The 26,064-nt window shown below is 37.8% G+C and overlaps 1 protein-coding gene across 1 annotated transcript in view; it reads right to left on the reverse strand.

The window, feature by feature from the left end:
• GNB4 (G protein subunit beta 4) overlaps window positions 1–26,064 on the reverse strand; it is a 60,549-nt gene that overhangs the window by 8,451 nt on the left and 26,034 nt on the right. Inside the window, exons 2-8 of the mRNA XM_025451470.3 lie at window positions 24,101–24,198; window positions 16,628–16,666; window positions 15,871–15,977; window positions 14,654–14,717; window positions 12,755–12,917; window positions 11,539–11,605; window positions 11,234–11,435 (exon numbers count right to left, since the gene is read on the reverse strand). Coding sequence (XP_025307255.1) covers window positions 11,234–11,435; window positions 11,539–11,605; window positions 12,755–12,917; window positions 14,654–14,717; window positions 15,871–15,977; window positions 16,628–16,666; window positions 24,101–24,157 — 699 coding nt within the window. The 5' untranslated portion in view covers window positions 24,158–24,198. The remainder of the gene's footprint in view (window positions 1–11,233; window positions 11,436–11,538; window positions 11,606–12,754; window positions 12,918–14,653; window positions 14,718–15,870; window positions 15,978–16,627; window positions 16,667–24,100; window positions 24,199–26,064) is intronic.

The following is a 26,064-nucleotide window of genomic DNA, read 5'->3' on the forward strand; positions in this document are numbered from 1 at the left end:
AGGGCTTGAACTCACAATCCCGAAACCAAGAAGTGTCATGCTCCACTGACTGAGCCAGCCAGGTGCCTCAGGTATACGGAATTTAAAAAATGTTTCAACAAAAATTTTTTTAATTTATTTATTCATGAGACACAGAGGGGTGGGGGGCACAGAGACACAGGCAGAGGGAGAAGCAGGCTCCACGCAGGGAGCCCAATGCGGGACTTGATCCAGGGTCTCCAGGATCAGGCTCTGGGCCAAAGGCGGTGCTACAGTGCTGAGACACCTGGGCTGCCCTCGAAACAATTTTTTATAAAGAGTCTGTGTGTTTCTTGCTAAATGTATTCCTTGTCTCTTTCCTAATTTCTGTTGCTATTTCCAAGAGGATTTTCTTCCTGTTTTCTACCTGGTTATTATTGGTGTATATAAAAGAGTTATTGATTTTAAAGTAATTTCTGTAACCCAGAAAATACACCAAACTCTTTATGGTATCTAGATAGCCAGATTATATCACCTGCAAGTAATATTTTTTCTACTTTCTAATTCAGCTTTTATTTCAGTTTTGGGTCCAACTATACCAGCTGAAGTTTCACAACAATTTAAACAATGGTAATGGTATTATCATCTCGTTACCTAATATAATGAGAATGCCTCCAGTGTTTTCACTGTTAAGAAGTGCCCCTACACTCAGGATGATAGTGGAGGGAGGCAGTGATAACAGGCTAACAGGTTCTCAGAGATACAGGTACTTTAATGCTTTTAGGGATGGTTCAAGCCCAGTGGAGATGCTTTTTCCGCATCAAAAACAAGGAACTGCTTTTCCTTTTCAAATTCCCAAAGGAAATAGGGAACTTCTATCCATAATTTCCTTTATCTACCAAGCATCCAATCATTGGTCATCCCAGGCTACAGTAAAGTTTGTAAAGGTGGCCCTTCTCTTAAGCAAGTGAGAGGCTTCACCAAACCCTCACTGACTACTTAGAGACTACTGATTCTGACCAAGATCCTCCATTCTAACAGCCAGCAAGATACTCCGCTGTTTATTTGCAGGAAGTCCAGCAATACCGTTTACATACTCTATCAGCATGTGTGGGTTAAACCTGTTCTCTAACATGGACCGAAACAGAACTGTGCAGTAAAGGACTCCCAGCTCAGAACACCCAATCATCAAGAGCACCCCTTTTGCTCACTCTACGGGGCATGGCATGCCAACAGTCTATGTTCAAGAGACAGGAAGACCAGACCTCCCATTTTGCATAGGATCCTCCCCGTTTATGCCCTTCTCCTTGGCAAAATTAGTAACAGCATTCTTTCACTCTCAAAGTTTCACATTTCCTAGTTTGTATGATATATGCTCAGTTTATCCATATGATGAACCAGTTTTAATTGCCTGGGAGCTTAAGATGGCCCCCAGAACTAGAGGAAATATTTAAATGCATCTGGCAGATTTAACATACAAAGGAAAGTGTGTGTGATGTTGGCAGTTGATTTAAGTTGCATTTCTTTTTAATAACAGAGAAGAGCTTTCTAGTACCAAAAATTTTTCATTTTTTAAAAATGGTTGTTTGCTTTTTATCAGATATCTTTTAGTATCCAAAATACTGACAAAATGATTTGGTAAAATTTATTAATAGATTTCCTAATATTAAATCATTCTTCCATTCCTAGAATTTTTACTTGATTTTTTTTTACTTTGATACGTTGTTGATTTGATTTGTAATTAGTCCAAAGATGTTTTTAAAAGATTTTTTAAAAATTTTTATTTATTTTAAAAGATTTTATTTATTCATGAGACACACAGAAAGAAAGGCAGAGACACAGGCAGAGGGAGAAGCAGGCTCCCTGCAAGGAGCCCGATGCAGGACTTGATCCCAGGACCACAACCTGAGCCAAAGGTAGACACTCAACCACTGAACCAACCAGGGGCCCTATAAGATGCTTTTATCTAGTTTGGAGAGAGACCCTTTCTTGTTTTTTGGTGTAACGGTTAATGCTAGTTTGAGACACTAAACTGGGCAACTCTTAATCTTTTCCTTTGTTCAGGAACAGTTTTAATAGTGCTGAAATTTCTGTTCCTTCAAAGTAGTAGTTATTTGCCAATAAACTATATAATTCTGAAATTTTAATTAAAAAATAGTTTTAAAAAAACTATCAAGCTATTCAAGTTTTCACTTACTGAATCAGTTTTGGAAAACAGAATTACCATAAGTTACATATTTCTTATGATTTTTTAAATCTTTAATAAAAATCTTTTGTAAGTAATATAACCCCTACTCTTAATTTTGTGTATCTACAACATTTATCCTTCTTAAGTTTACCGGAGATTTAATCAAGTCTCAGAAAATTTAAAAATTCAAGTACTCTAATAGTTCTCTATTATAAAATCTATATTTGTTCACTAAACAAATATTCATTAAGCACCTACTGTATCTATCATGCACAGTTCTAAATGCTGGTCTGGTTATACAAGAGAAGTCAACAAAACTGACAAAAATTCTTGTCTCCATGGAGCTTATATTCTTGTGAAGCAGACCATAAACATGAAAAGCAAAGAAAAAATAAGCATGTTAGATCATGGTAAGTACTAAGGAGAGGAAAAAAAAATAAGTCTGGTAAAAGGGCAAAGGGAGCATGGGTAAAAGCTCAGGGTGTCCAGGGAAGGCTTCACAGACAAGTAGTTACTAAAGAACACTCCCCCACACCCCTTCCCTGCCACCCTGGAAGTGAAGCAATGGGCTTCTGGGGGGTGGGGAGGGGCAGTAAGGGTGATAGCTTCCTTGGTAGAAAACGTGCCATTGGGGGGGTGGCCAAGGAGGCCAATGTGACTGAGGTGGAGTGAGGACTGGGGAGATCAGAGAAAGAGGCAGCGTGGATCATGGGTGACCACAGGTCCACAGTCCCCAAGAGGCCAATATGAACCCTTCAGAATTGTGGTTTTTCAGAACTTACAGTCATTCAGATTTTAGAAAAGGAATATGCTGTGTGTTAACTACAACTCCACTGGGCCTGGAGCGGCATGCTGTGATAAACACAGCAGTGCAAGGTCAGTGACAGTCATACCAAGTGGGCTAAGTAAGGACTACAAACAGCTCCCTGCCACAGAGTATGTCTATGCTATTCTTAGGGGAGAAGACGTTTTTCACAACTTACTGGATGTCAGAACTGCAGCTCAAGAGCTGGACAGACTACAGGTAAGGGGCAGAAGGTAGATGGTAGAGGACCTGCTGGTTCAGGTAAAGGCTCTCACTTCAATCCATATTTCTGCTTTGCTCCTTACTAGCTCCCTCCTCTCTCTCCCAGTGTGAACTGTTCTTTCCTCCAAAGTCCTGAGCTATTCACTTCAGATTAATGATTTCTTTTTTTTTTTTTTTAGATTAATGATTTCTTTAGTGGCCTGCTGTGCAATTGGTTTTTATGTTTCAGAACATTTGTACAGTGCAGAATGCAATGTTTATTCCATCAACATCATTAAACTACATTTTTCAAATCCTTAATCTTTTTTCTTGCCTACTTAGGATATCAATACCTCAAAGGTGTATATGAAAGTCTCCTCCTTGATGGCTTTTGGTACTTCGTCTCATAGAAATATAGTAATATTACTATAGATTTCTTTTAGTTTATCGTTTGCCCATTCTTTCATTTTTACTGTTAGCTTTCCTGGGCCATTTAGTTTGAGATGAAGCTCTTGTAAACAACATACAGTTTGACTAATGGTGTAACTTTTAATAGTGGCGACCATTTACATTTATTGTCTTGAGTTATTATATGTGGTCTTAATCTCTTATCCTATGTTTTTTTTTTTTTATTTTTTTTTATTTTTATTTTTTTTTTTTATTTTTTTTTTTATTGGTGTTCAATTTACTAACATACAGAATAACACCCAGTGCCCGTCACCCATTCACTCCCACCCCCCGCCCTCCTCCCCTTCTACCACCCCTAGTTCGTTTCCCAGAGTTAGCAGTCTTTATGTTCTGTCTCCCTTTCTGATATTTCCCACACATTTCTTCTCCCTTCCCTTATTTTCCCTTTCACTATTATTTATATTCCCCAAATGAATGAGAACATATAATGTTTGTCCTTCTCCGACTGACTTACTTCACTCAGCATAATACCCTCCAGTTCCATCCACGTTGAAGCAAATGGTGGGTATTTGTCATTTCTAATAGCTGAGTAATATTCCATTGTATACATAAACCACATCTTCTTTATCCATTCATCTTTCGTTGGACACCGAGGCTCCTTCCACAGTTTGGCTATCGTGGCCATTGCTGCTAGAAACATCGGGGTGCAGGTGTCCCAGCGTTTCATTGCATTTGTATCTTTGGGGTAAATCCCCAACAGTGCAATTGCTGGGTCGTAGGGCAGGTATATTTTTAACTGTTTGAGGAACCTCCACACAGTTTTCCACAGTGGCTGCACCAGTTCACATTCCCACCAACAGTGTAAGAGGGTTCCCTTTTCTCCACATCCTCTCCAACATTTGTTGTTTCCTGCCTTGTTAATTTTTCCCATTCTCACTGGTGTGAGGTGGTATCTCATTGTGGTTTTGATTTGTATTTCCCTGATGGCAAGTGATGCAGAGCATTTTCTCATGTGCATGTTGGCCATGTCTATGTCTTCTTCTGTGAGATTTCTGTTCATGTCTTTTGCCCATTTCATGATTGGATTGTTTGTTTCTTTGGTGTTGAGTTTAATAAGTTCTTTATAGATCTTGGAAACTAGCCCTTTATCTGATATGTCATCTTATCCTATGTTATACTTACTGGAATTTTCCCTCCCCATCAAAAAATATGACCTCTGATAATTAAAATTCTTGGGTCACAGTATTTCTCCCTCAACACTAAGTGGGTATTGTTCAGAAGCTTTCCAGCCCTGTCTATTATGCAAAAGTGTGAGGCTAGCCTTTTTTTTTTAATCTTTTGTATCTAGGTAACCTACTTTTCATTTTGAATATTTCTAGAATTGTTTTTCCTTATGTTTTGATATCTTAAATTCAAAAGGATGTCTGTTGGTCTTCTTAAATTACTTTTAAATACTGGGGAAGCAAAAAAAAAAAAATACTGGGGAAGCCCTTTTGTTTTCACTCTTCAGTTCTTTTTAAAAAAATTATTTCTTTGATATCCTTCTGCTTTCAGCCAAAAGGGAGTAAACAGTGATTACATTTACCCCATGCTGATAAATTAATTAATTAGATAAAATATCTGAAACATGGTTCTAAAGACGACTGGTCCCTGAGAGACAAGGCACAAATGAGGTAAACCGCGTAACTGCCACCACCTTCCTGCCTGGACCTTTACAGGTCACGGTGCTGGGAAGGGCAACCCAGATGGAATCCATTGGTATCTCAGAGTTGAGGAGACAGCTAAGAATCCAGGGAGTCCAAGGCAGCTAGAGTTCACCAGAGAGCACCAGAGAGGACAACACTTAGTAGACAGAAAAGTCAGGAGATGATAAGGGGCCAGTCAAGTATTCAGATGAGTACTGATCACAGGTGTTTAAGGAAACTATTCAAGCAGAATAATTTCCCATTAAAGATAACAGGAAACAAACCTGATGTTCACCCAGGGCCAGGAATAATGCCTGTGCCTTGTGGCAAGGAGGAGAACCTCACAATTCACTGGGAAGAGAGATCATAAGGTTTTCCCTCACTGGTGGGACAAATTTAAGCATACACAAAGTGCTGCTCTGGTCCCACCTAACAAAATTGAAATGTGGGCAGCCCGAGTGGCTCAGTGGTTTAGCGCCACCTTCAGTCCAGGGCATGATCCTGGAGACCGGGGATCGAGTCCCACATCAGACTCCCTGCCTGGAGCCTGCTTCTCCCTCTGCCTGTATCTCTCTCTCACGCTCTCACTCTCACTCTGTGTCTCTCATGAATAAATAAATAAAATCTTAAAAAAAAAAACTGAAATGTAAGACCTAATAGGATCAAATTATTTCCAAATAACTATGCCCTAGAACAAAGCTAAATAGTATTTATCTAAATACAAAATTATCCAGCACCCAACAAGGTAAAATTTACAATGTCTGGCATCACATCTAATGAAAATCAGACATGCAAAAGCAAGAAAATATGACCCATAATTAGGTGGGGAAAAAAAATCACTCACCTGACACAAACCCCAGCAATGTCACAGATAACAGAATTAACAGAAGAAAAACAGCAATGTCTGAGATTAAAATGTACACTCTATGGGTTTAATGGTAGATCAGACATTGCAGAAGAAGTGTAGTGAGCTGGAAGACATATCAACAGAAACTACCTAGAGTGAAATACAGTGAGAAAACAAAACTGGAAAATAAAATGAACACAGCATGAGTGAACTGTGGGAACACTTCAAGCATCTTAATATACATGCATTTGGAATACCCACAAGAGAACAGACACAAATATACTTTACTGATAATGGCTGAAAATTTTCCAAATGGGATGAAAGCTATAATCCACAGATCCAGACACAAGAAATATGAAGAAAATTATACAAAGATATCATAATCAAGTTGCTTAAAAACAAAGAGAGCACCTGGGTGGCTCAGTCAGTTCAGCTGCCCCTCTCAATTTCAGCTCAGATCATTGTCTTGGGGTTGTGGGATCGAGCCCCACATCAGGCTCTGCACCCAGCCCAGAGTCTGCTTGAGATTCTCTCCCTCCCTCTCTGCTCCTCTCCCATCCCCCTGGGTCAACCTGTATTCTCTCTGAAATAAATGAATAAGATCTTTAAGAAAAAAAAAAGAAGGAGGAGGAAATCTGAGCATTCCTTTTAAAAACAAACAACAAAAAAAAAAACAGAAAATATTTAAAGTAGCCAGAGGAAAACAAAGGGCCTACTGTATAGAGAACAAATATAAGCATGACAGCACATTTCCCATCAGTACCAACATAAAGCAGAAGACATTGGAATAACATCTTTAAAGTATCAACAGAAGAAAAAGAAGTGAACATTTTTTTCAAAACTGAAGGCAAAATTTTCAAAATTTTGCATACAGAAAAGCTGAAGGACCTTAACAGATTTGCACTCTAAGAAACACTAAAGGAAGCCCTTCAAGAAGAAAAATGGATGAAAATCTGAATCTATAAACAAAAGAATGAGAAGCACAGAAAATGGTAAGTAACTATGTTAGTAAACAAAAAGACTTTATTTTTTAAATCTCCCTAAAAGGCATCAGCTCCTTTTTAAAAAAATTTTGAGAGAGAGAAAGAATGAACCAGCAGGAGGGGTGGAGAAAGAATACTTCCTACTGAGCAGGGAGCAACCCATGGAGCTTGATCCCAGGACCTTGGGATCATGACCTGAGCCAGAGGCAGATGCTTAACTGACTAAGCCAGCCAGGCATCCCAGAGCATCCGCTCTTGAAAGCAAAAATAATACCAATGTGTTGTAGGGTTTAAGACATATAAAAGTAAAATGTATGACAATAATTGCCTAAAGGCTGGGACAGGAGAAATGGGAGAATCCAGGTAAAAGGTCTTATATATACGTAAAACTGGTATAAGATCACTTAAAAGTAGACTGCCATAAACTATAGATGTATACTACAAATTCTCTGCAACCACAAACAAAACAAACCCCCAAAACCAACAAAAATCGTGCTAAAAACTAAGAAGGAAATTAAAAAATTCTTTTTTTTATTTTTATTTTTTTTAAAGATTTTATTTATTTATTCATGAGAAACACAGAGAGATAGAGAGAGGCAGAGACACAGACAGAGGGAGAAGCAGGCTCCACGCAGGGAGCCTGATGTGGGACTCGATCCCAGGATGCTGGGATCACACCCTGAGCCAAAGGCAGATGCTCAACCACTGAGCCACTCAGGCATCCCCCTTTTTATTTATTTTTTTTAAACTCAAAAGAAGGCATAAAAAGAAAAACAAAGAACAGGACAAAAGGCAAAGAGCGAGATGGTAGATTTAAACCTAATCATGTCGATACAATAATCACATAAAATGTAAATGATCTAAACAAAAAGCAGAAATAGGATTCTATTTATTTAAGATTTATTTGTTTGAGAGAGTGAGTGAGGGGCAGCCTGGGTGGCTCAGCAGTTTAGTGCTGCCTTCAGCCCAGGGCATGATCCTGGAGACCCAGGATCGAGTCCCACATAGGGCTCTCTGCATGGAGCCTGCTTCTCCCTCGGCCTGTATCTCTGCCTCTATCTCTTATGAATAAATAAATAAAATCTTTAAAAAAAAGAGAGTGAGCAAGCAAGCACATGCCAGAGGGGTGGGGGCAGAGGGTGAAACAGACTCTGCAGAGCAGGGAGCCTGACCTGAGCCCAACACAGATGCTTAACTGACCAAGCCACAGAAGTGCCCTGAAATAGGATTCTTTAGACCCAACTACTGCTCTATAAGAAAATCACTTTGAATATAAAAATATAAATAGCAAGTAAAAGCAAGGAAAAAGAGAACACCCATGCTTAGACTAATGAAAGGAAACTGGGGTAGTTCTATCAATATCAGACAAAAATTTCAGAGCAAATACCAGCGATAAAGAGGGACATTTTGTAATGATAATGAAATCAACTGACCATGAGAACAGAACAATCCTAAAGGTTTATGCTTTCAAATACTCACTGAGGCAAAAACTAATAAATTGCAAGGAAAACTGCACTACACAATTAGAGATTTCAAAAGCCCTTTCTCAAGAACAGAACTGACAAGTATCAGTAAGGATCCAGAAGAGCTGAATAATACTATTAACCAACCTGAGATAACTGTTATCTGTGGAACTCTCCATCCAGTAACAGCAGAATAGATTCTTTTCAAGTGCAGAAAATGACCAGGTCAGACTGTATTATGGACCATAAAACAAGTCTCAAGAACTTTAGAATCCTATAAATCATACAAAGTATATCCTTGGACCATAATAAAATGAAATTAAAAACTAACAAAAATAAAAATATCTAGAAAATCTCCAAATATTTGAGAACTATATAACACCCTTCTAAAAAAAACACAAGGGCAGCCTGGGTGGCTCAGCGGTCTGGCACCGCCTTCAGCCCAGGGTGTGATCCTGGAGACCCAGGATCGAGTCCCGCGTCGGACTCCCCGCATGGAGCCCGCTTCTCCCTCTGCCTGTGTCTCTGCCTCTCTCTCTGTGTCTCTCATGAATAAATTAAGAAAATCTTTAAAAAATAAATAAATAATAATAATAATAATAAAATAAACTCAAGGGTCAAAGAGATAAAAAAAAATTATTTTTTAAAAGATTTTATTTATTCATGAGAAATAGAGAAAGAGAGAGAGAGGCAGAGACACAGGCAGAGGAAGAAGCAGGCTCCACGCGGGGAGCCCAACGTGGGACTCGATTCTGGGTCTCCAGGATCACACCCTGGGCTGAAGGCGGTGCCAAACCGCTGAGCAACCCAGGCTGCCCAAGATCAAAAATATTTTTAAAGAATTTTTAACTAAATGAAAATGAAAACACAGTGCATTCAAATCTGTGGAATGCACCAAAAGCAATGTTTAGAAATGAATCACTTTAAGCTTCAATATTAAAAAAGAAAAAAATTGTTTTCAAATCAGTGGGATCAACTTCTGCCTTCCATACCTAGAAAAAGAAAATGAGGGGATCCCTGGGTGGCTCAGCGGTTTGGCACCTGCCTTTAGCACAGGGTGCGATCCTGGAGTCCCAGGATCGAGTTCCACGTCGGGCTCCTGGCATGGAGCCTGCTTCTCCCTCTGCCTGTGTCTCTGCCTCTCTCTCTCTCTGTCTATCATGAATGAATAAATAAATAAATCTTTAAAAAAAAATAAAAAAAACAACTGAAGTTATTTGTTCATCATGAGAAGATGAACAACTATTAAAAAAAAAAGAAAAAAAAGAAAATGAAACCAAACTACACAGCAAAGAAATAATCGCAGTAAAAAATCAACTAAATAAAACAGAAAAATAGAGCAAATTGTCCCAACCAAAAGATGGTTGAGAAGATAAACAGATAAACCTCTACCAAATGTAAATGCCATCTATCTAACAAAGCACCACAAACTGGATGGTTTACACAGCAGAGATTTAAGGTCACACAATTCTGGAGGCTGGAAGCTTGAAGTCAAGGTGTCTAAGAGCTGTATATATCAGTCTTCTCCCTGTGACTCTTCACACTGCTTACCTCCTCTGCCTGTTGGTTTGTAGATATCCCCCTTTTCTAAGGATACTAGTCATATGACGGATCTCCAATCTGGGTATGACACAGCTGATGACATCTCCAACGATCCTATTTTCAAATAAGGTCACATGCTGACATAGTGGGGGGTTAGGACTCAATGGATAATCTAAACAGGCCTATATCTAAATAAGACATTAAATCTGTAGATAAATCTCTTCTCACAAAGAAAACTCCTTGGCTAAAGAGCTTTCACAGAGAAGTCCAACCAAACATTTAAGGAAGAAATAATACCAATCCTACACAAACTGTCCCAGAAAACAGAAGAGGAGGGATGCTCCCCAACTTTGCCTACAAGGCCAGCATTGGTCTAAATAACAAACCAGAAAAATCATTTCAAGAAAGGAAAAATATAACAACTTTTATGAACACGGTTGCAAAACTTTTATAAATCAAATGAACTAATATTTACAAACAATTATGCAAGATGACCAAGTGTGGTTTGTCCCAGAAATACAGGGTTGGGGTAATATTTGGGGAAAAAGAAATCAATGTGAATTCACCATTTAACAGACTAAAAAAACAAATCACATGATCATCTCAATAGATGAAGAGAAAAAAGCATTTAACTCCACTCATCCCTGACAAAATGTAAGCAAATTAGGAAAAGAGAATACCACCAACCTGATAAAGGTGATAAAATGAGAGATGGAAAAGACAAGGTTAACCTGCTTTAAATCTCTATTCTTCTAACCAGGCTGGTCTGATAATAGGCGGGGGCAGGCGGTAACAGTATTTACTTTCTCAGATGTTCAACAAAATTATAAAAAATGGCTTTCAATATGTGAATAAAGAGTAACCAATTTTTTCCTCAAACACACTTCTCACAAAATTAGGAGTGTCTGATACACATAAGCACTTGCATTCACAGTACTTTTGGAAATCCTAGTTGTTCCTGTACAGTTTAGCACTTGATCTACATGGGACAATTATACTTCATACAACCAGTTCATTCTCATATACGCTGAGTACTTACTTGGCTTAATCTATTTGCGGTTACCTGTTTGGAGTTTTTGGGGTTAAAATCAGGTTATAGATCTCAACAGTTTGTATGCATAATAAATTTTCCTTAGAAATGCGATTTACTTACACTGACAGCATTAATATCTGACACGTGTCCAGTGAAAGACTGTCTGCACATTCCATCTCGAATATCCCATAATTTTGAAGAGGCATCACAAGCACCAGAAACAAATGTCCTCATGTCAGGACTCAGAGAGAGACTCATCACATCTCCAGAATGCCCAGTGAATGTGGTGGTCTGCTGGGCAGTTTCGATGTCCCATAAAGCACTATAATTAAACATATATTAAAATGATGACTGTATCGTCTTTTATGTTAGTTCCTACTACCACCCTCAATCCCCAAATCAGTGTTCCTGTGGGCCACACTTACCAAGTTGTGTCTCCTGAACTGGTAACAATTTGGCTGTCATCTAAAAAACGACAGCAGGACAAGTAGCCTGCAGCACAGAGCAACACATTTTAGGTTATCACTGACTGAGTACCTCCATTACCATGTGAAATAGTAATATGCATTTTTAACAGCACAATACGTGGCAACAAAGTTTTGTTACTATAACGTCTAGCTCTACTTCTAATTACTTCAAGTTCTATGCTGTCTGCAACTAAATTTTATCAACTCTCAGGTATTTACTGTCAACGGTGTCGTGTTGGACACCCTGAAAATGACAAACTTAAGACACAGTCCCTTCTACCTGCTACAGGTAGCAGGACCTGAAACAGATTCCATTACACAAATCTCTATCATCTATGGCAGACTGGGCTCAGTACACTGGGAATCCTTTAATAATACTGTGAGAAATTACAACCACCTTGGTGAAGGCTTCATAGAAAAGGTGTTCCCTGAAAGCTCAGAATTCACCAGTGTCTCAAAATACGGAAATGGCAGGACAAGGACATTAGAGATTTTTGTAAAAAAGCATGATCAAATAGTACTACCAAGAATTCAGAGAGTTAGAAACTTGATGAGTGGCAATAAATTCCTTACTAACACTGCCAACCAAATACTATACTATTGTGTACACACTATGGTGGCATACTGGCAAATCAAGCAATGCACTACCACATTTATGAAGTGTTTCCTACTATGAACCTAATACATACTTTCAATTACTAAGTACAGATGCCAAAATCCCATATTGTTATACGGTTACAGAGAAAACAGAAAATTCTATTTGCTTTCTTTTTAAAGTAGGCTTCATGCTGGGCATGGAGCCCAACATGGGGCCTGAACTCATGATCCCAAGATAGAGACCTGAACTGAAATCAAGAGTCAGACACTTAACTGACTGAGCCACCCAGGTGCTTCTGTATTTGCTTTTTAAAATTATTATTATTGTTTGAATATTTTGTAATCAATCTGTCATTTTTTTTTACAAAACAGTGCTATTTTTTAAATAAAAATAAAGTTACAGTCATCATTTGTAGAACTACAAAGTTGGTGCATCCCAGATTCATAGCCATTTCTACTCACTTGATTAATATTCAAGCTTTAACAGTTGAGCACAGTTCATCCCTTGCTCTCATTGGTTGGCTCACTCAGGAGTCCTCATATTTAGTTAGAAAGGACAGTATTTTGTGGAGCTCACCTGTGTGACCTGGTAACTCCCGACTCACTCTCACGTTTCCCTCTCTGGTTTTTAAGTTATATATAGAGCAGATGTTGTCCAGCCCTCCACATGCCACGTAATTACCGGAGGGAGCATAGGCACAGGTCATTACCCAGGAAGACCTCAAAGGAATAGCATGCATCTGTACAACAAATAACATGCAAAAACTATTACTAATATTGTAAAAAACAGTCCATTTTTCAAATCTTTTTTTTTCATTTTTCAAATCGATTTACAATGAAGCAAGCATTACTAAAAATTAAATGCATCTAACTAAAAATAAGCTAAATTAAAAATGTAACGGTTTAAGTGAACAATGAAAAATAAAATACTTATAATTACACAGAAAAAATAATAGGCATGTTAGCATGTGTCACCAATTCATTTGGATTTAAGTTTTCCTTTTCAGAAATTATTTTAGGAGAAGGATGTAGGATGTTTCAATGCTAATATATCCATTCAAAATATTAAGTGCAAAATGTTTAAGAATTTAATAAAATCCTTTGTTTTGGTAATAGCATTCAAAGGAGGAATTTCCTCTAATACCAAACAAGGCAAGTGTCAGAGCCAATTAAAATGGTTCTTCCATAAAAATAAAAAAATAAAATGGTTCTTCCATGAAGAGATGGCACTGTGTCCCTCTAATAGGATATATACTCTGCACTCAAATTTTAAAAATGGTCATAGTTTGTGCTGATCTGCCCACACCACTCTGTGCCTTACTCAATACCAATCAATACCAATCATTTGCTAGTAGGTAGAAAAGTCAAGGCTGAATGGTCCAGAGAATCAACATATACGTTGTTACTATTATGCTCTCACTTAAACCTAAAATATAATTTTTGAAGATTTTATTTATTTATTCATGAGAGACACAGAGAGAGAGGCAGAGACATAGGCAGAGGGAGAAGCAGGCTCCATGCAGGGAGCCCGATGTGGGACTCGATCCCCGGACTGGGATCACACCCTGAGCCAAAGGTGGAGGATCAACTGCTGAGCCACTCAAGTGTCCCTAAACCTAAAATATTTTTAAAACTATTTTTGTTCTAGGAAAATATGTTTGAAAACCAATTAATATAAAAACTGTTATAAATAAATCTCAACCAGGTTGAAGTTATTGTTTAATTCACAAAACAGTACTTTTAAATCTTTAATAAAAAGTGATATAAGTACACACAGAACCTAAAAGGTATTTGATGTGTGTAAGTTTTCTTGAAGCTTTTCTGCTACCACTCAACACCTTTACATCAAGGATTCTTTGCAGTAGACACATTAGGAGAACCCAATGGGTTTCTCCAAGAGATGGGGAAAAAGCTGGAATTTGCCTCCAATCTACTGCATCTCCTAAGCAATCCAGAAACCCAAATCAATGCCTAGAGTGGACCAGAGAAAAGCCTTAGAGAAGCTTTCAGGCTTAGTTACAACAGAAATAAAAATCTCAGGGTTGCTGCCACATTAGCACATGGGAAATTTAAGAAAAGTCATTTATAGGGGCGCCTTGCTGACTCAGTCAGAAGAGCATGTGACTCATGATCTCAAGATCATGAGTTGGAGCCCCACATTGAGTGTAGAAATTAAATAAAACTTTAAAAAATAATAAATCATGAGTATGTAAAACTGGTGCACTTTTCTAATATTAGAATACAATATATAAGACAACTAAAACACACTGAATAATAGTCCTACATCTGTTCTTGAGAACATAAAAGGGGTTAATATTAAAAGCAAACACTAAGCCCTAAGAGACAATCTAGATTAAAATAAATGGAATCAGTTTATCTGTGAAGGAAATTAAAGTTTGAAATAATAGAATAAAGGAAAGAACTGTTGGACCCTAGACCAAATAAAAGGTTAAGGAGAAAAATTAAGAAATCCTACCTTATTTGTTGTATAGCTATCCCAAATAATTAATTTTCCATCTTGGGAAGCACTGACTAGTAGCCTAGAAGAACAAACACAAAAATAATTTGACAGAGGAAAAAAGTAGCTTCAATTAGTCATGCACTGCATTAATGTAGAACAGTTCCAAAAATATAATTTTCCTAATTAAAAACTTAACACCAGAAAATATCCTCCCAATTTAATAAAATTTATTCTGCATGCCAAAGTTTCCAATAGGACACAGAGTTTAGCAAAATTCCAACATTTTACTAAAAATGCTTCTGGTTATGATTCAACTTTTTAAAGGATTCAACTTTTTTATGGTGACAACATTCTTATTCAAGATTCTGATAGATTATTATTTATTGACTTGTCCAACAATCATATTTCACTCCATCTAAATCGAGAGCCTGTGAATGCAAGGCCGTGTGATGGGTATGACGCAGGACACGCCTCCTGCCTCTGAGGCCTCTACCATCAGGCAGAGAGAAGGTATTCACACGTTTACAAGATGTTAGATAAGTGAAAACTGTCAGGAGGGGGGGTATAAAATCAATGTCACAGGAAAGTAATAGGGGAAAGATACCTGTTTGTTGAGTGAATCAGTCTTCCCAAAAAGAATGCATATTGAAAAATGGAATTTTGTAAGCTAAAGGTAAAGAGAAGTCTATTCTGTGAGGAAGGTATGTTCATTGACAAGGGGAGGAAAAACACAGTGAGTGTATCAGGAACTGTGAATTTTCCAGTTGCATCAAGTGTGTGAGAAATGGGCATAATGGCTGAGTAAACCGGACTGGGCTTGAACAGCAGAAAGCTTGGTTTGCTGGCTAAATGGGAACTCCTAACTAAACAACTATTAGTTACTGAACTTTGTTTCGCTTTGGACATTTTCACTATCGTATGAAATTCGAAAGATACAAAAAAAGCTACCTGGGGGGAAAAGTCACCTTCCTGTCCCTGTCACCAAGCTGCGCAGATCCCTTCCCTGCAGGTAAATGACATTAGCAGGGATTCAGGTAGCAGTTGTCCCCAACTTTTTATGAAAGGAAAAGTTAACAGTAAGGTATGTGGCAGAACCTGAATTTCTTTTTTTTTTTTTTAAGTAGACTCCACACCTGCTTGAACTCACAACCCTGAGATCAAAGTCAGATGCTTAACTGACTGAGCCACCCAGGGGCCTCTGAAATAAATTCTTTAAATAGGCAGGTACAAACCTTGAATCGTATCCCCAATGCATAGCGTAGATCTTAGCTAGATGACCCCTCAGCGTCCGTCTCGTTCTCATTTGTATTCGGCCCACGGAATCCATATTTGATGTGATCTTCAGAAAGCACCAAGAATGTTATTCTTTACCTTAGACATAGCTCAGACAATAAAGTAGAAACAACAGGCATAAAACAGAAGACAAATTTACAGCAACTGAAGGTAGTTTAAATAATTCCAGAGCCATTATAGGATCAGTAAGTTGAAGGAAAGGTATGATTTAAAATGATCCTATTTGCACTTTCCATTGAGAATATCTATTACAGATTAACTTTTAAGAGACATACCTCCCAACTTTAGTTTTCAAAAAGCTACAAGTAAAAATCAAAAAGTAGATGATCAAAGAGTAAAAGCTTTCATTCAGCGCATAAAATTTTCCTTAATAAAAATTATCAATATTAAACTAATGCAATCTAAGAGTTTAAGGAAAAAAAGCATAATTGGCACATATCAAAAAGAATCAGAAGTTACTTAAAAATACATATGAATCTACATATTTTTACAGTATTTGCTTTTCCACAGGCTTCTATTTTAACAAGTATGCTTTAAAAAGCACATGTACAGCATCTGGCAAAGTGTTTTTAAATACAGATCTCACTTTCAATTAAATACTAATAAAAACCATCTGAATGTCATTTGCATCCGTGTCAAGCTCTTTCATGTGACTTACTAAAATGGATTAAAAAAAAAAAAAAAAAACCACTTTACCTGAATAAGGGTTGCATCGTTACACGCTTTCCTAGCATCCTGAAGTAAAGAAAGATGATTATAATACATTTAAACATGGAAATCTCTGGATAGGACCTAAAATACTATTTTTGTTGAAAATGTGGACTTACAAATATATCTTTCACTGGGCCACACAATCTATTTAAAATTTTAGTGGTTAGTACATTTACAACACTGTACAACTACCACCACCAATTTCAGAACATTTATCATTAAGAAAAAAAAGAAGAAGAAGAAACAAAGAAACAAACAAAAAATAATCCCCATGCCTCCCAACTTCCTCATTCCTTGGTAATCACTAGGTTATTTTCTATCTCTATGGGTTTACCCATTCTGGACATTTCATATAAATAGAATCTTATAATACAACCTTTTGTCTCTGGCTTCTTTCACTTAATGTAGGTTTTCAGGGACCATCCATGTTATAGCATGTGTCAGTACTCTTATTTCTTTTTATGGCTGAGTAATATTCCACTATATGGATAGATCAGACTGTTTACCTATTAACTGATGGACATTAAGTTGTTTCCAATTTTTGTTTTTCTGTGAATAATGAGGCTGTGAACCTCATGTGTAAGTTGTGTATACATTTCTTCAATTCTCCTGGGTATATACCTAGGAGTGGTGGGTGATGTGGTAACTCTGATTAATTTTTTTTAATTAAGTGTCAAATTGTTTTCTTCATAGCAGCTGTACCATTTTACATTCCCATCAGCAATGTATTATGAACTTTCCAACTTCTTTGCATCCTCACTCATACTGTTGTCCTTTTTAAAATTATTACTATAGCCACTTTAATGGTTATGAAGTAGTATCTCATTATAGTTTTCATTTGCATTTCCCTAACGATTAGCGATGGTGAGCATCTTTTTCATGTGGAGTATCTGTACATGTGCTTATTGGCCATCTGTACCTCTTCTTTGGAGATAGGTCTATTCAAATCCTTTGCCCATTTTAAATTGCATTATTGTTGAATTGTGGGGGCTCTTTATATATTCTGGCCACTAGATCCTTACCAGTTGTATGACTTGCAAATATTTTCTCCCATTTTGTAGACTGTCTCTTCATTTTCTTGACCAGTGTCCTTACACAAGTTTTTAATTTTAATGTAGTCTGATTTATCTATTCTGTTGTTTGGGCTTTCAGTGTCATATTGAACTGCCACCTAATCCAAGGTCACAAAGATTAACAGCTTATGTTTAGTTCTAAAATTTTTACACTTTTAGCATTTATATTTAGGTACCACTTTCAGTTAATTTTTATAAATGGTATGAGCTGGGAGTACAAATTCATTCTTTTGCATGTGGATATCCAGTTGTCCTAGCAGCATCTGTTGAAAAAAATCTTTCTTTCCCTCTTAAATGGTCTTGTTATCCTTGATGAAAAATCAATCGGCCCTAGATATATGGGTTCATTTAGGGACTCTCAATTCTATTCCATTGTGTAAATATATTTCTGGTTTATGATTAAAAAATTTTTAATTGCATCCTCATGAGTAAAAATGAACTAGGTTGATTTAATAAGACCATGGTATTCAGAGTTATATTTGTTACTAAGCTTCAGCAAAAATGTTCAGAGTTCCCTTTTGGTTTGTTCTGGTATACAGAAGTTGAGATGATAGGAAGGATATTTATAGCATACTCAGGTCATTTCAGAAAACTTTTAAAAATACATAGCACTGGGATTCCTGGGTGGCTCAGTGGTTCAGCATCTGCCTTCAGCTCAGGTTGTGATCCCAGTGTCCTGGGATCGAGTCCCGCATCAGGATCCCTATAGGGACCCTGCTTCTCCCTCTGCCTGTGTCTCTGCCTCTGTGTCTCTCATGAGTAAATAAATGAAATCTTTAAAAAACAAAACAATAAAACAAAACAAAACAAAAAAAGGTCAGGGTAGTATCCTCTTCAACTTATTCCCTACTGTTTTTAACATACTCCTGTGCAAAGAGGAAGCACACAGTATTTGTTGAATAAATGCCCCAAATGGACAACTTGTCCCAGTCAGCCAAGGGAAAAATGCCTGCCTCTGCTCGTAGCAGAGACTAGATGGAACACACAACCTTTTTAGCTGCGCTTTCCACCTATTTATAACACTTAGAATATTTCTATGTAAGGATGTTCATAAGTAGTTACACAAACATATGATTTGATTCTTTAATTCTCAGTCAAATTGTGGGTTGAGAAACCTCATTTGGCAAGGAATAATTTAAGTCCACCTTTCCTACAATGAAAAGAATTTCCAGAAAGGATAGTGATAGCCTGAGCCAAGTTCCAAAAATGGTAGAGTTAAAGACTAAATTCTAAAAACAGGGTTTTCTGGTTTTAAACTTTATGAATATGAACTATCATTGTTTAGGTCATCTTATTTAATTCAATCACTCAATTAAAAAAAAATCTGTTGAACACTGTGTCAGGTACTAATCTGGGCACCACAGTTTAACAGCAGACAAACCAGAAATCCCAGCCCTCATAGAGGGCTTGTAATATTAACAGTGTAATTAAACTGTAAGTGAAAATTACTATTGCAAATAGGTAAAAATTTAAAACACTGGAATATAAGCATTCTACTAATAGCAGTTACTTGCAAGTCATGCAAAGATTCTACTCACATTCAGAAGAATTTACCCTTATGAACACTCATCCATTATAAAACTGAATAAAAAATTATTTCCAATTAAAGGTTCAACTCCACATTGTCCACCATAATACAAGACATCTTTGTGCAAGAGAAAAGTGACATATTTTTCACTCCAAGAAACAATTACAAAAGATAAATACGGTTTTCTCTATTGCTGTTTTTTTAATTTAAAATAAATCATATTGGGATGACTGGGTAGCTCATCAATTGAGCATCTGACTTTCACTGAGGGCGTGGTCCCGGGGTCCCAGGTCCTGGGATCAAGTCCCAGATCCGGCTCTCTGCAGGGAGCCTGCTTCTCCGTCTGCTTGTGCCTCTGCCTCTCTGTCTCTACCTTTAAAAAAATAAATCATATTGCATACATTTCTATTATGTCATGTGTTTATACCAGTGACATATACAGTTAGGTTAAATTCTAGGGGACAGCCCTGGTGGCTCAGCGGTTTAGCACAGCCTTCAGCCCAGGGTGGGATCCTGGAGACCTGGGATCGAGTCCCATGTCAGGCTCCCTGCATGGAGCCTGCTTCTCCCTCTGCCTGTGCCTGTTCCTCTCTCTCTCTCTCTCTCTGTCTCTCATGAATAAATAAATAAGATCTTAAAAAAAAAAAGAGCAAATTCAAGAAGTGAGGGGGAAAGAGAGGGTCTTTAAATATAGCATGACATGATTAAACTGAGAAGTACATGGCACCTTACATACAGATGCAAGCTCTATCAAAATTCAAATGGCATGGGCAACCCGGGTGACTCAGCGGTTTAGCACTGCCGTCAGCCCAGGGTGGGATCCTGGAGACCTGGGATTGAGTCCCACGTCTGGCTCCCTCTAGGGAGCCTGCTTCTCCCTCTGCCTGTCTCTCTCTCTCTCTCTCTCTCTCTCTCTCTCTCATGAATACATTAAAAAAAAACAACAAATGGCATTTTTCACAAAAATACAAGTAATCCTAAAATCTGTATGAAACCACCAAAGATCCTGCATAGCCAAAGAAGTTGAGACTAAAGAACAAAACGGGAGGCATCATGTTCTCTGATTTCAAACTACATTACAAAGTCATAGTAATCAACCAGTATGGTATTAGCATAAAAATGGGACATATGGATCAATGGAACAGAGAAGCCAGAATGTTCCTATGCATATATGGTCAATTAATTTATGACAATAAGGGAAAAACAGTCTCTTCAACAAATGGTGTTGGGAAAACTGGAGAGCCACAAGCAAAAGAATGAAACTGGGCCACTATCTTACACCATACACAAAAATAAACGCAAGATGGATTAATGCCTTGAATCTAACACCTGAAACCATAATACTCCTAGAAGAAAACATAAGTGGTAAATCCCGACATCTGTCTTGGTGATTATTTTCTGGATTTGACACCAAAAGACAATGAAAGAATAAGCAAGAATAACCAACTAAAAAGCTTCTGCACAGCAAAGGAAATAAACCATCAAGAAGATGAAAAAGCAACTATTTAATGGGAGAGAATATTTGTAAACTGTATCTGATAGGGAGAATATCCAAAATAAAGAACTCAGACAACTCAAAAGCAAAACAATTTTAAAAAACAGAAAATATGCCATGCCCATGGATTGAAAGAATACTATTAAAATGTACCCCCTTACCCAAAGCAATCTACAGATTCAATGCAATCTCTATCAAAACACCAAGTATTTGACACAGAATCAGAATAATCCTAAAACTTGCATGGAACCAAAAAAGACGCTGAATAGCCAAATCAATCTGAGAAAGAAGAACACAGCTGGAGGTATCAAAATTCCAGATTTCAAGATATACTGCAAAGCCATAATAATCAAAACAGTATGGAACTGACACAAAGACAGACACATAGATCAATGGAACAGTATAGAGCCCAGAAATAAATTCATGTATAAACCTGACCAATTAATCAAAAGATGCAATGGTGGGGGAAAAAAGACAGTCCTTCAATAAATGGTATTGGGAAAACTGGACATCTAACATTCTAAAGAATGACACTGGACCATTTTCTTATACCACACAAAAACTCAAAACAGAGTAAAGACCTAAATGTGAAGACCTTAAACCATAAAACTCCGACAAAAAACATAGGCAATAACCTCTTGGATGTCAGCCTTAGCAACATATTTATGGATAGGTGTCCTCAGGCGAGGGAAACAAAAGCAAAATAAACTACTGAGACTACACCAAAATAAAAAGCTTTTGCAAAGAAACCAACGAAACAGGAACACAGGGATCCCTGGGTGGCGCAGCGGTTTAGCGCCTGCCTTTGGCCCAGGGCGCGATCCTGGAGACCCGGGATCGAGTCCCACGTCGGGCTCCCGGTGCATGGAGCCTGCTTCTCCCTCTGCCTGTGTCTCTGCCTCTCTCTCTCTTTCTCTCTGTGACTATCATAAATAAATAAATAATTTAAAAAAAAAAAAAGTCTGTTTAAAAAAAAAAAAAAAAGAAACAGGAACACAACCTACTAACAAAGAGAAGATATTTGCAAAAGATTTATCCCTTAAGGGGTTAATGTTCAAAATATATAAAAAATTTAAATAACTCAACAACACCTGAAAAACAATCTGATCAAAAAATTTCAGTCAAAGGATGTGAACAGACATTTTTCCAGAGAAGACATACGGAGGGCCAACAGACACATGAAAAGACACTCAACATCACTCAGTATCAGGGAAGCAAATCAAAACCCCGATGAGAGGGAAGCCTGGGTGGCTGAGTTGGTTCAGCATCTGCCTTCAGCTCTGGTCATGATCCCGGAGTCCTGGGATTGAGCCCCAAACCAGGCTCCCTGCTCAGTGGAGAACCTACTTCTCCCTCTCTTTCTTCTGCTTGTATTCTTTTGTGTGCATGTGTGCGCGCTCTCGCTCTCTCAAATAAAGTCTTTAAAAAAATAATAAAATAAAACAACCCCAATGAGATATCACCTCACACCTGGTAGAATGGCTATAACCAAGAAGACAAGAAATTACAAGTGTTAGCGAGGATGTGGAGAAAAAGGAGCCCTCCTACACTGCTGGTAGGAATGTAAACTGGTGCAGCCACTGCAGAAATCAATACGGAGGTTCCTCAAAAAATTATGAAATTACTATGTCATCCAGCAATTCCATTTCTCAATATTTATTAGAAGAAAACAAAAATACTCACTCAAAAAGATATATGCACACTTACTGTCATTGCAGCACTATTTAAATGGCTAAGCTATGGAAGCAACCTAAGTGTCCACCAATAGATGAATGAAGACAATGTGGTATGTACACATGCACAGGATTATTATTCAGCCATTAAAAAAAAAAACCCAAGATCTTGCTATAAAAGACAACATGGATGGACCTTGTGGGCATTAAAAGAAGTCAAAAACAAATACTGTATGATCTCATTTCTGTAGAATTTAAAAAAAAAAAAAAGCCAAGCTCATAGTTACAAAGACCAATTCTTTTCTTTTCTTTTCTTTTCTTTTTTTTAAGACCAATTCTTTTTCAATGACACCACCACGTGGCCATGTGCTTGGCCAATCAGCCTGTCCTGTTTAGCTTCTGGAGCAAGTGACACAACATGGAGATCACAGAGAATCCAACCTGGTGTTGGTGAAGCATCTACTTCGGAGATTGTTTTAGGAAGCCTTCTTCATCCCAGGCAAAACATATCCCTCCTTCATTCTGACAGCTTGGTTCAGACACCTAAACTATCCAACCCAGAGCTCCTATGCACATCTACATCATTCACTTCCTTGAATTCCTGGTAGTGAGATTTGGTTAGGGTTTCAATCCAATCAGAATCAACAGTTCCTTGGTGTTCTTCAGCCGTCCCTGTTCTCGCTCCTCTCCTCTCTGCCTGTAGTAATGCCCTCGTATAGATCCTGTGCCTCATCCTTTCTTCTTCTTCTTCACTTACCGCATCAGAGGGGTTCCGAAACAGCTACTGCAGGAGGGGGAGGGGGAGGGGAGGGGCAGGCAGTGCTGCAAGCTACTAGGGCTCCTCCTGGCTTTCTGCTGAAGTTCTCCAATTGTATCTCTTACTAGTTCAGCCCTTGCTGTCCCTGCAGTAAGCAGCCAGAGCCAGGCTACAGCTCAGTCTCTTTCCTCTACCCTGTGCACCAAAGAGGCTCCCTAAGCATAAAGGTTTACAGACGTGCCATCTTTCATCTCTACCTTCCTTGATATTCCTCCATCCAGGGAAACTTCTGTTTCCACCGTTTCAGAGGATTACCGGTATTTTTGCGGAGGGAATGCTACCCACTTTGCAGAAACCCTCCCTCTGAGCCTTTCCATACCCTGATGCATCACTCTGATTCTGGGTGTGAAGTTCTAAATGTCTTTTAATTTTGTTGCCAGATGGAACTTGTATTTACTTCTTAAGATCTTTGCTGTTTTGAGTTGATTTCCAAGAGTAAAAGATGACAGACATGTCTTTATTATGCCATTAATAACTTTTAATGCTTTTCTGCAATCTAATATTTTAGAGATTCATATTTTTTTCTAGTGTTTTACAATGTGATAATATCTGCCTCATTACATTGCACCAAACATCAAACTACAATTCCAGGTGTGTGACTAAGAGAATTATGTTTGTCTTTCAGCAGGAATTACATCTAGAATATTAACTTCTTAGGGACACAGAGCCTATAAGCACACACACAGATTTCTTAGGAATGATTTTTAGAGAGGACCCTAGAGGTACGATAAAAACAAACTGACCATTTCAAGACTTATAAATTTAATATACGTAAACTGGTCCAAAAATGAACACATTTTATTCATTGGTGGTACTAAAAAAAAAAAAAAAAAAAAAGTGTTAAATTTAAAAACGAGAAACTTTGCTCTTACCTGGATCTGATTCCGCAGCTGTTCGGCTTCCTGCCTCAACTGCTCCAGTTCACTCATCTTTTAACTTGTTTGCCTTCGAAATTAGCAAGTGAAAGCAACTGTCAAAACAAAAATAAAAACAAAACAAGCTGGTTTCAGTTCTCCATTTATGTATTAATCTATGTTTTAAACTACTGACAGAACTTTTTGATCCTTCTGAAACTCAAGTGAGCTAGCAATTCCAAGTTGTAGATCTAGATTACTCACCAAAGAGTCTAATAGAGAACATAACTGGAGGATGGAAGAGAAATCTTGAGCTGTAGTATTCAAGACTCAATTATAGACTGTTAGTACTAGAACACAGTCCACAGTGAGAAATACTTTACCATACTTTAGAGAGCACCCATAATACCTATTTATCTCCACTTAGATGTCTAATAGGCACCTGAGAGTTCATACTTCAAAGGTGAACCCCCGCCCCCATTCTTGTCTGGGTATATGGAAATTCAGTCCTGTCAACCCTTTAAGCCAGGATACCTGGGAGTCATCCTTGTTTCTTTTACACCCTACATGTACTCCCATCAGCAAAACATGCCAGTTCTTCCTTCAGAAAAAATACCTAGGATCTGATCAATTCTGATCACTTTGCCACTTTGCCTACCTTGGTCTAAGCCACCACCTTCTCTCACCTGTCTCCTTTCTAATGCCCTGAACCACAGCCCCATCTATCCTAAATTTAGCAATGGAGTCATCCTTTTAAAACCCCAGTCTTTCTTCTGCTTTAAATCCTACAAGGTTTTCCACTCAGAGGAAAACATAACCCTTTATCTTGACCTATAGAGCCTACCCAATCTCTTACACACACCCTTCTCTGACCTTATCAATCACACTGTCCCTCACTCTGCTCCAGCCATTTCTTGAAGTCCTTTGAACACACTAAGTAGGATCTAGCCCCAGTGTCTTTATACTTGCTCTTTCCTCAGCCTGAAATGCTTTTACTCCTGATATTTTCATTGCTTGCTGACTTTTGCTCAAATGTTACATCCTCAGCAGGACCTTTGCTGATAGCACACAGGCATCGGCCTTATCCTGTAAGGCCACTAGACATTTCAACACCATCTGGCATATTTTTGTTTATTTGTTGTCAGTTTCCTCCTGGAAGAATGTAAGCTCCTTGAGGGAGGGGCTCTGTTCAATTTACTTTTGTTACATCCCTAGCACTGAAGACACTTCAGTAAATAATCTGAAATAGCTTAATAAATAAAGGAAATTTTTTCCCTGAGGATTTAGGATGAATCACAGAACCAAAAGGCAGGAATATTACTACTTCAGGAAGAAACTAGAGGCTGAAAACTGGTAGTATTCTTTCTCTACCTGTCCCATTTTTCTCTTCCTATTTATTTTTCTTCTACAAAATAACTTTCTCTTTCTCTAAGCAGAAGACTCGGTTTGTATTTCCTCAGGTCAAAATTAGAGACCCGAATGCTTACCACAACTAAGAATCCCCATGAAACACTTTGATTCCCTGAAAAATTTGTTTCTGGTGTCTACCCTTCATTCACTTCAACTGCAGTACAAGTATCTTTTTATTCTTTCAGTTAACTTTGAATTTATTTTGTCAAATTAACACATCAATCTATTGGGGTTGCTTGCAATGGCATTAAGCTATAAAATAAGAACTGACATCATTCTAATATTCCATGTCCCAAAAAAAACAACATTCCATGTCCAACTTACTGTTATAATACAGCTCTCCACTTATCTGAATTTTCAGCAATTTTTGATAATTTTCTTTAAAAGGCTTAACCATTTCTTGATGAAGTTCTATTTAACAAATTATGTTCCTCAGAGAGTACCAGGCTGGTTAGATTACAGCCAATCTGGAATAACACTCCACCTAACTGAAGATAGTAGCATTTAGGTTCTGTATTTTTATTTATTCTTTTTTTTTTTTTTTTAGATTTATTTATTCATAAGAGACACAC

The sequence above is a fragment of the Canis lupus genome, chromosome 34 (assembly GCF_003254725.2).
Source record: "Canis lupus dingo isolate Sandy chromosome 34, ASM325472v2, whole genome shotgun sequence".
Lineage (NCBI taxonomy): Eukaryota > Metazoa > Chordata > Mammalia > Carnivora > Canidae > Canis > Canis lupus.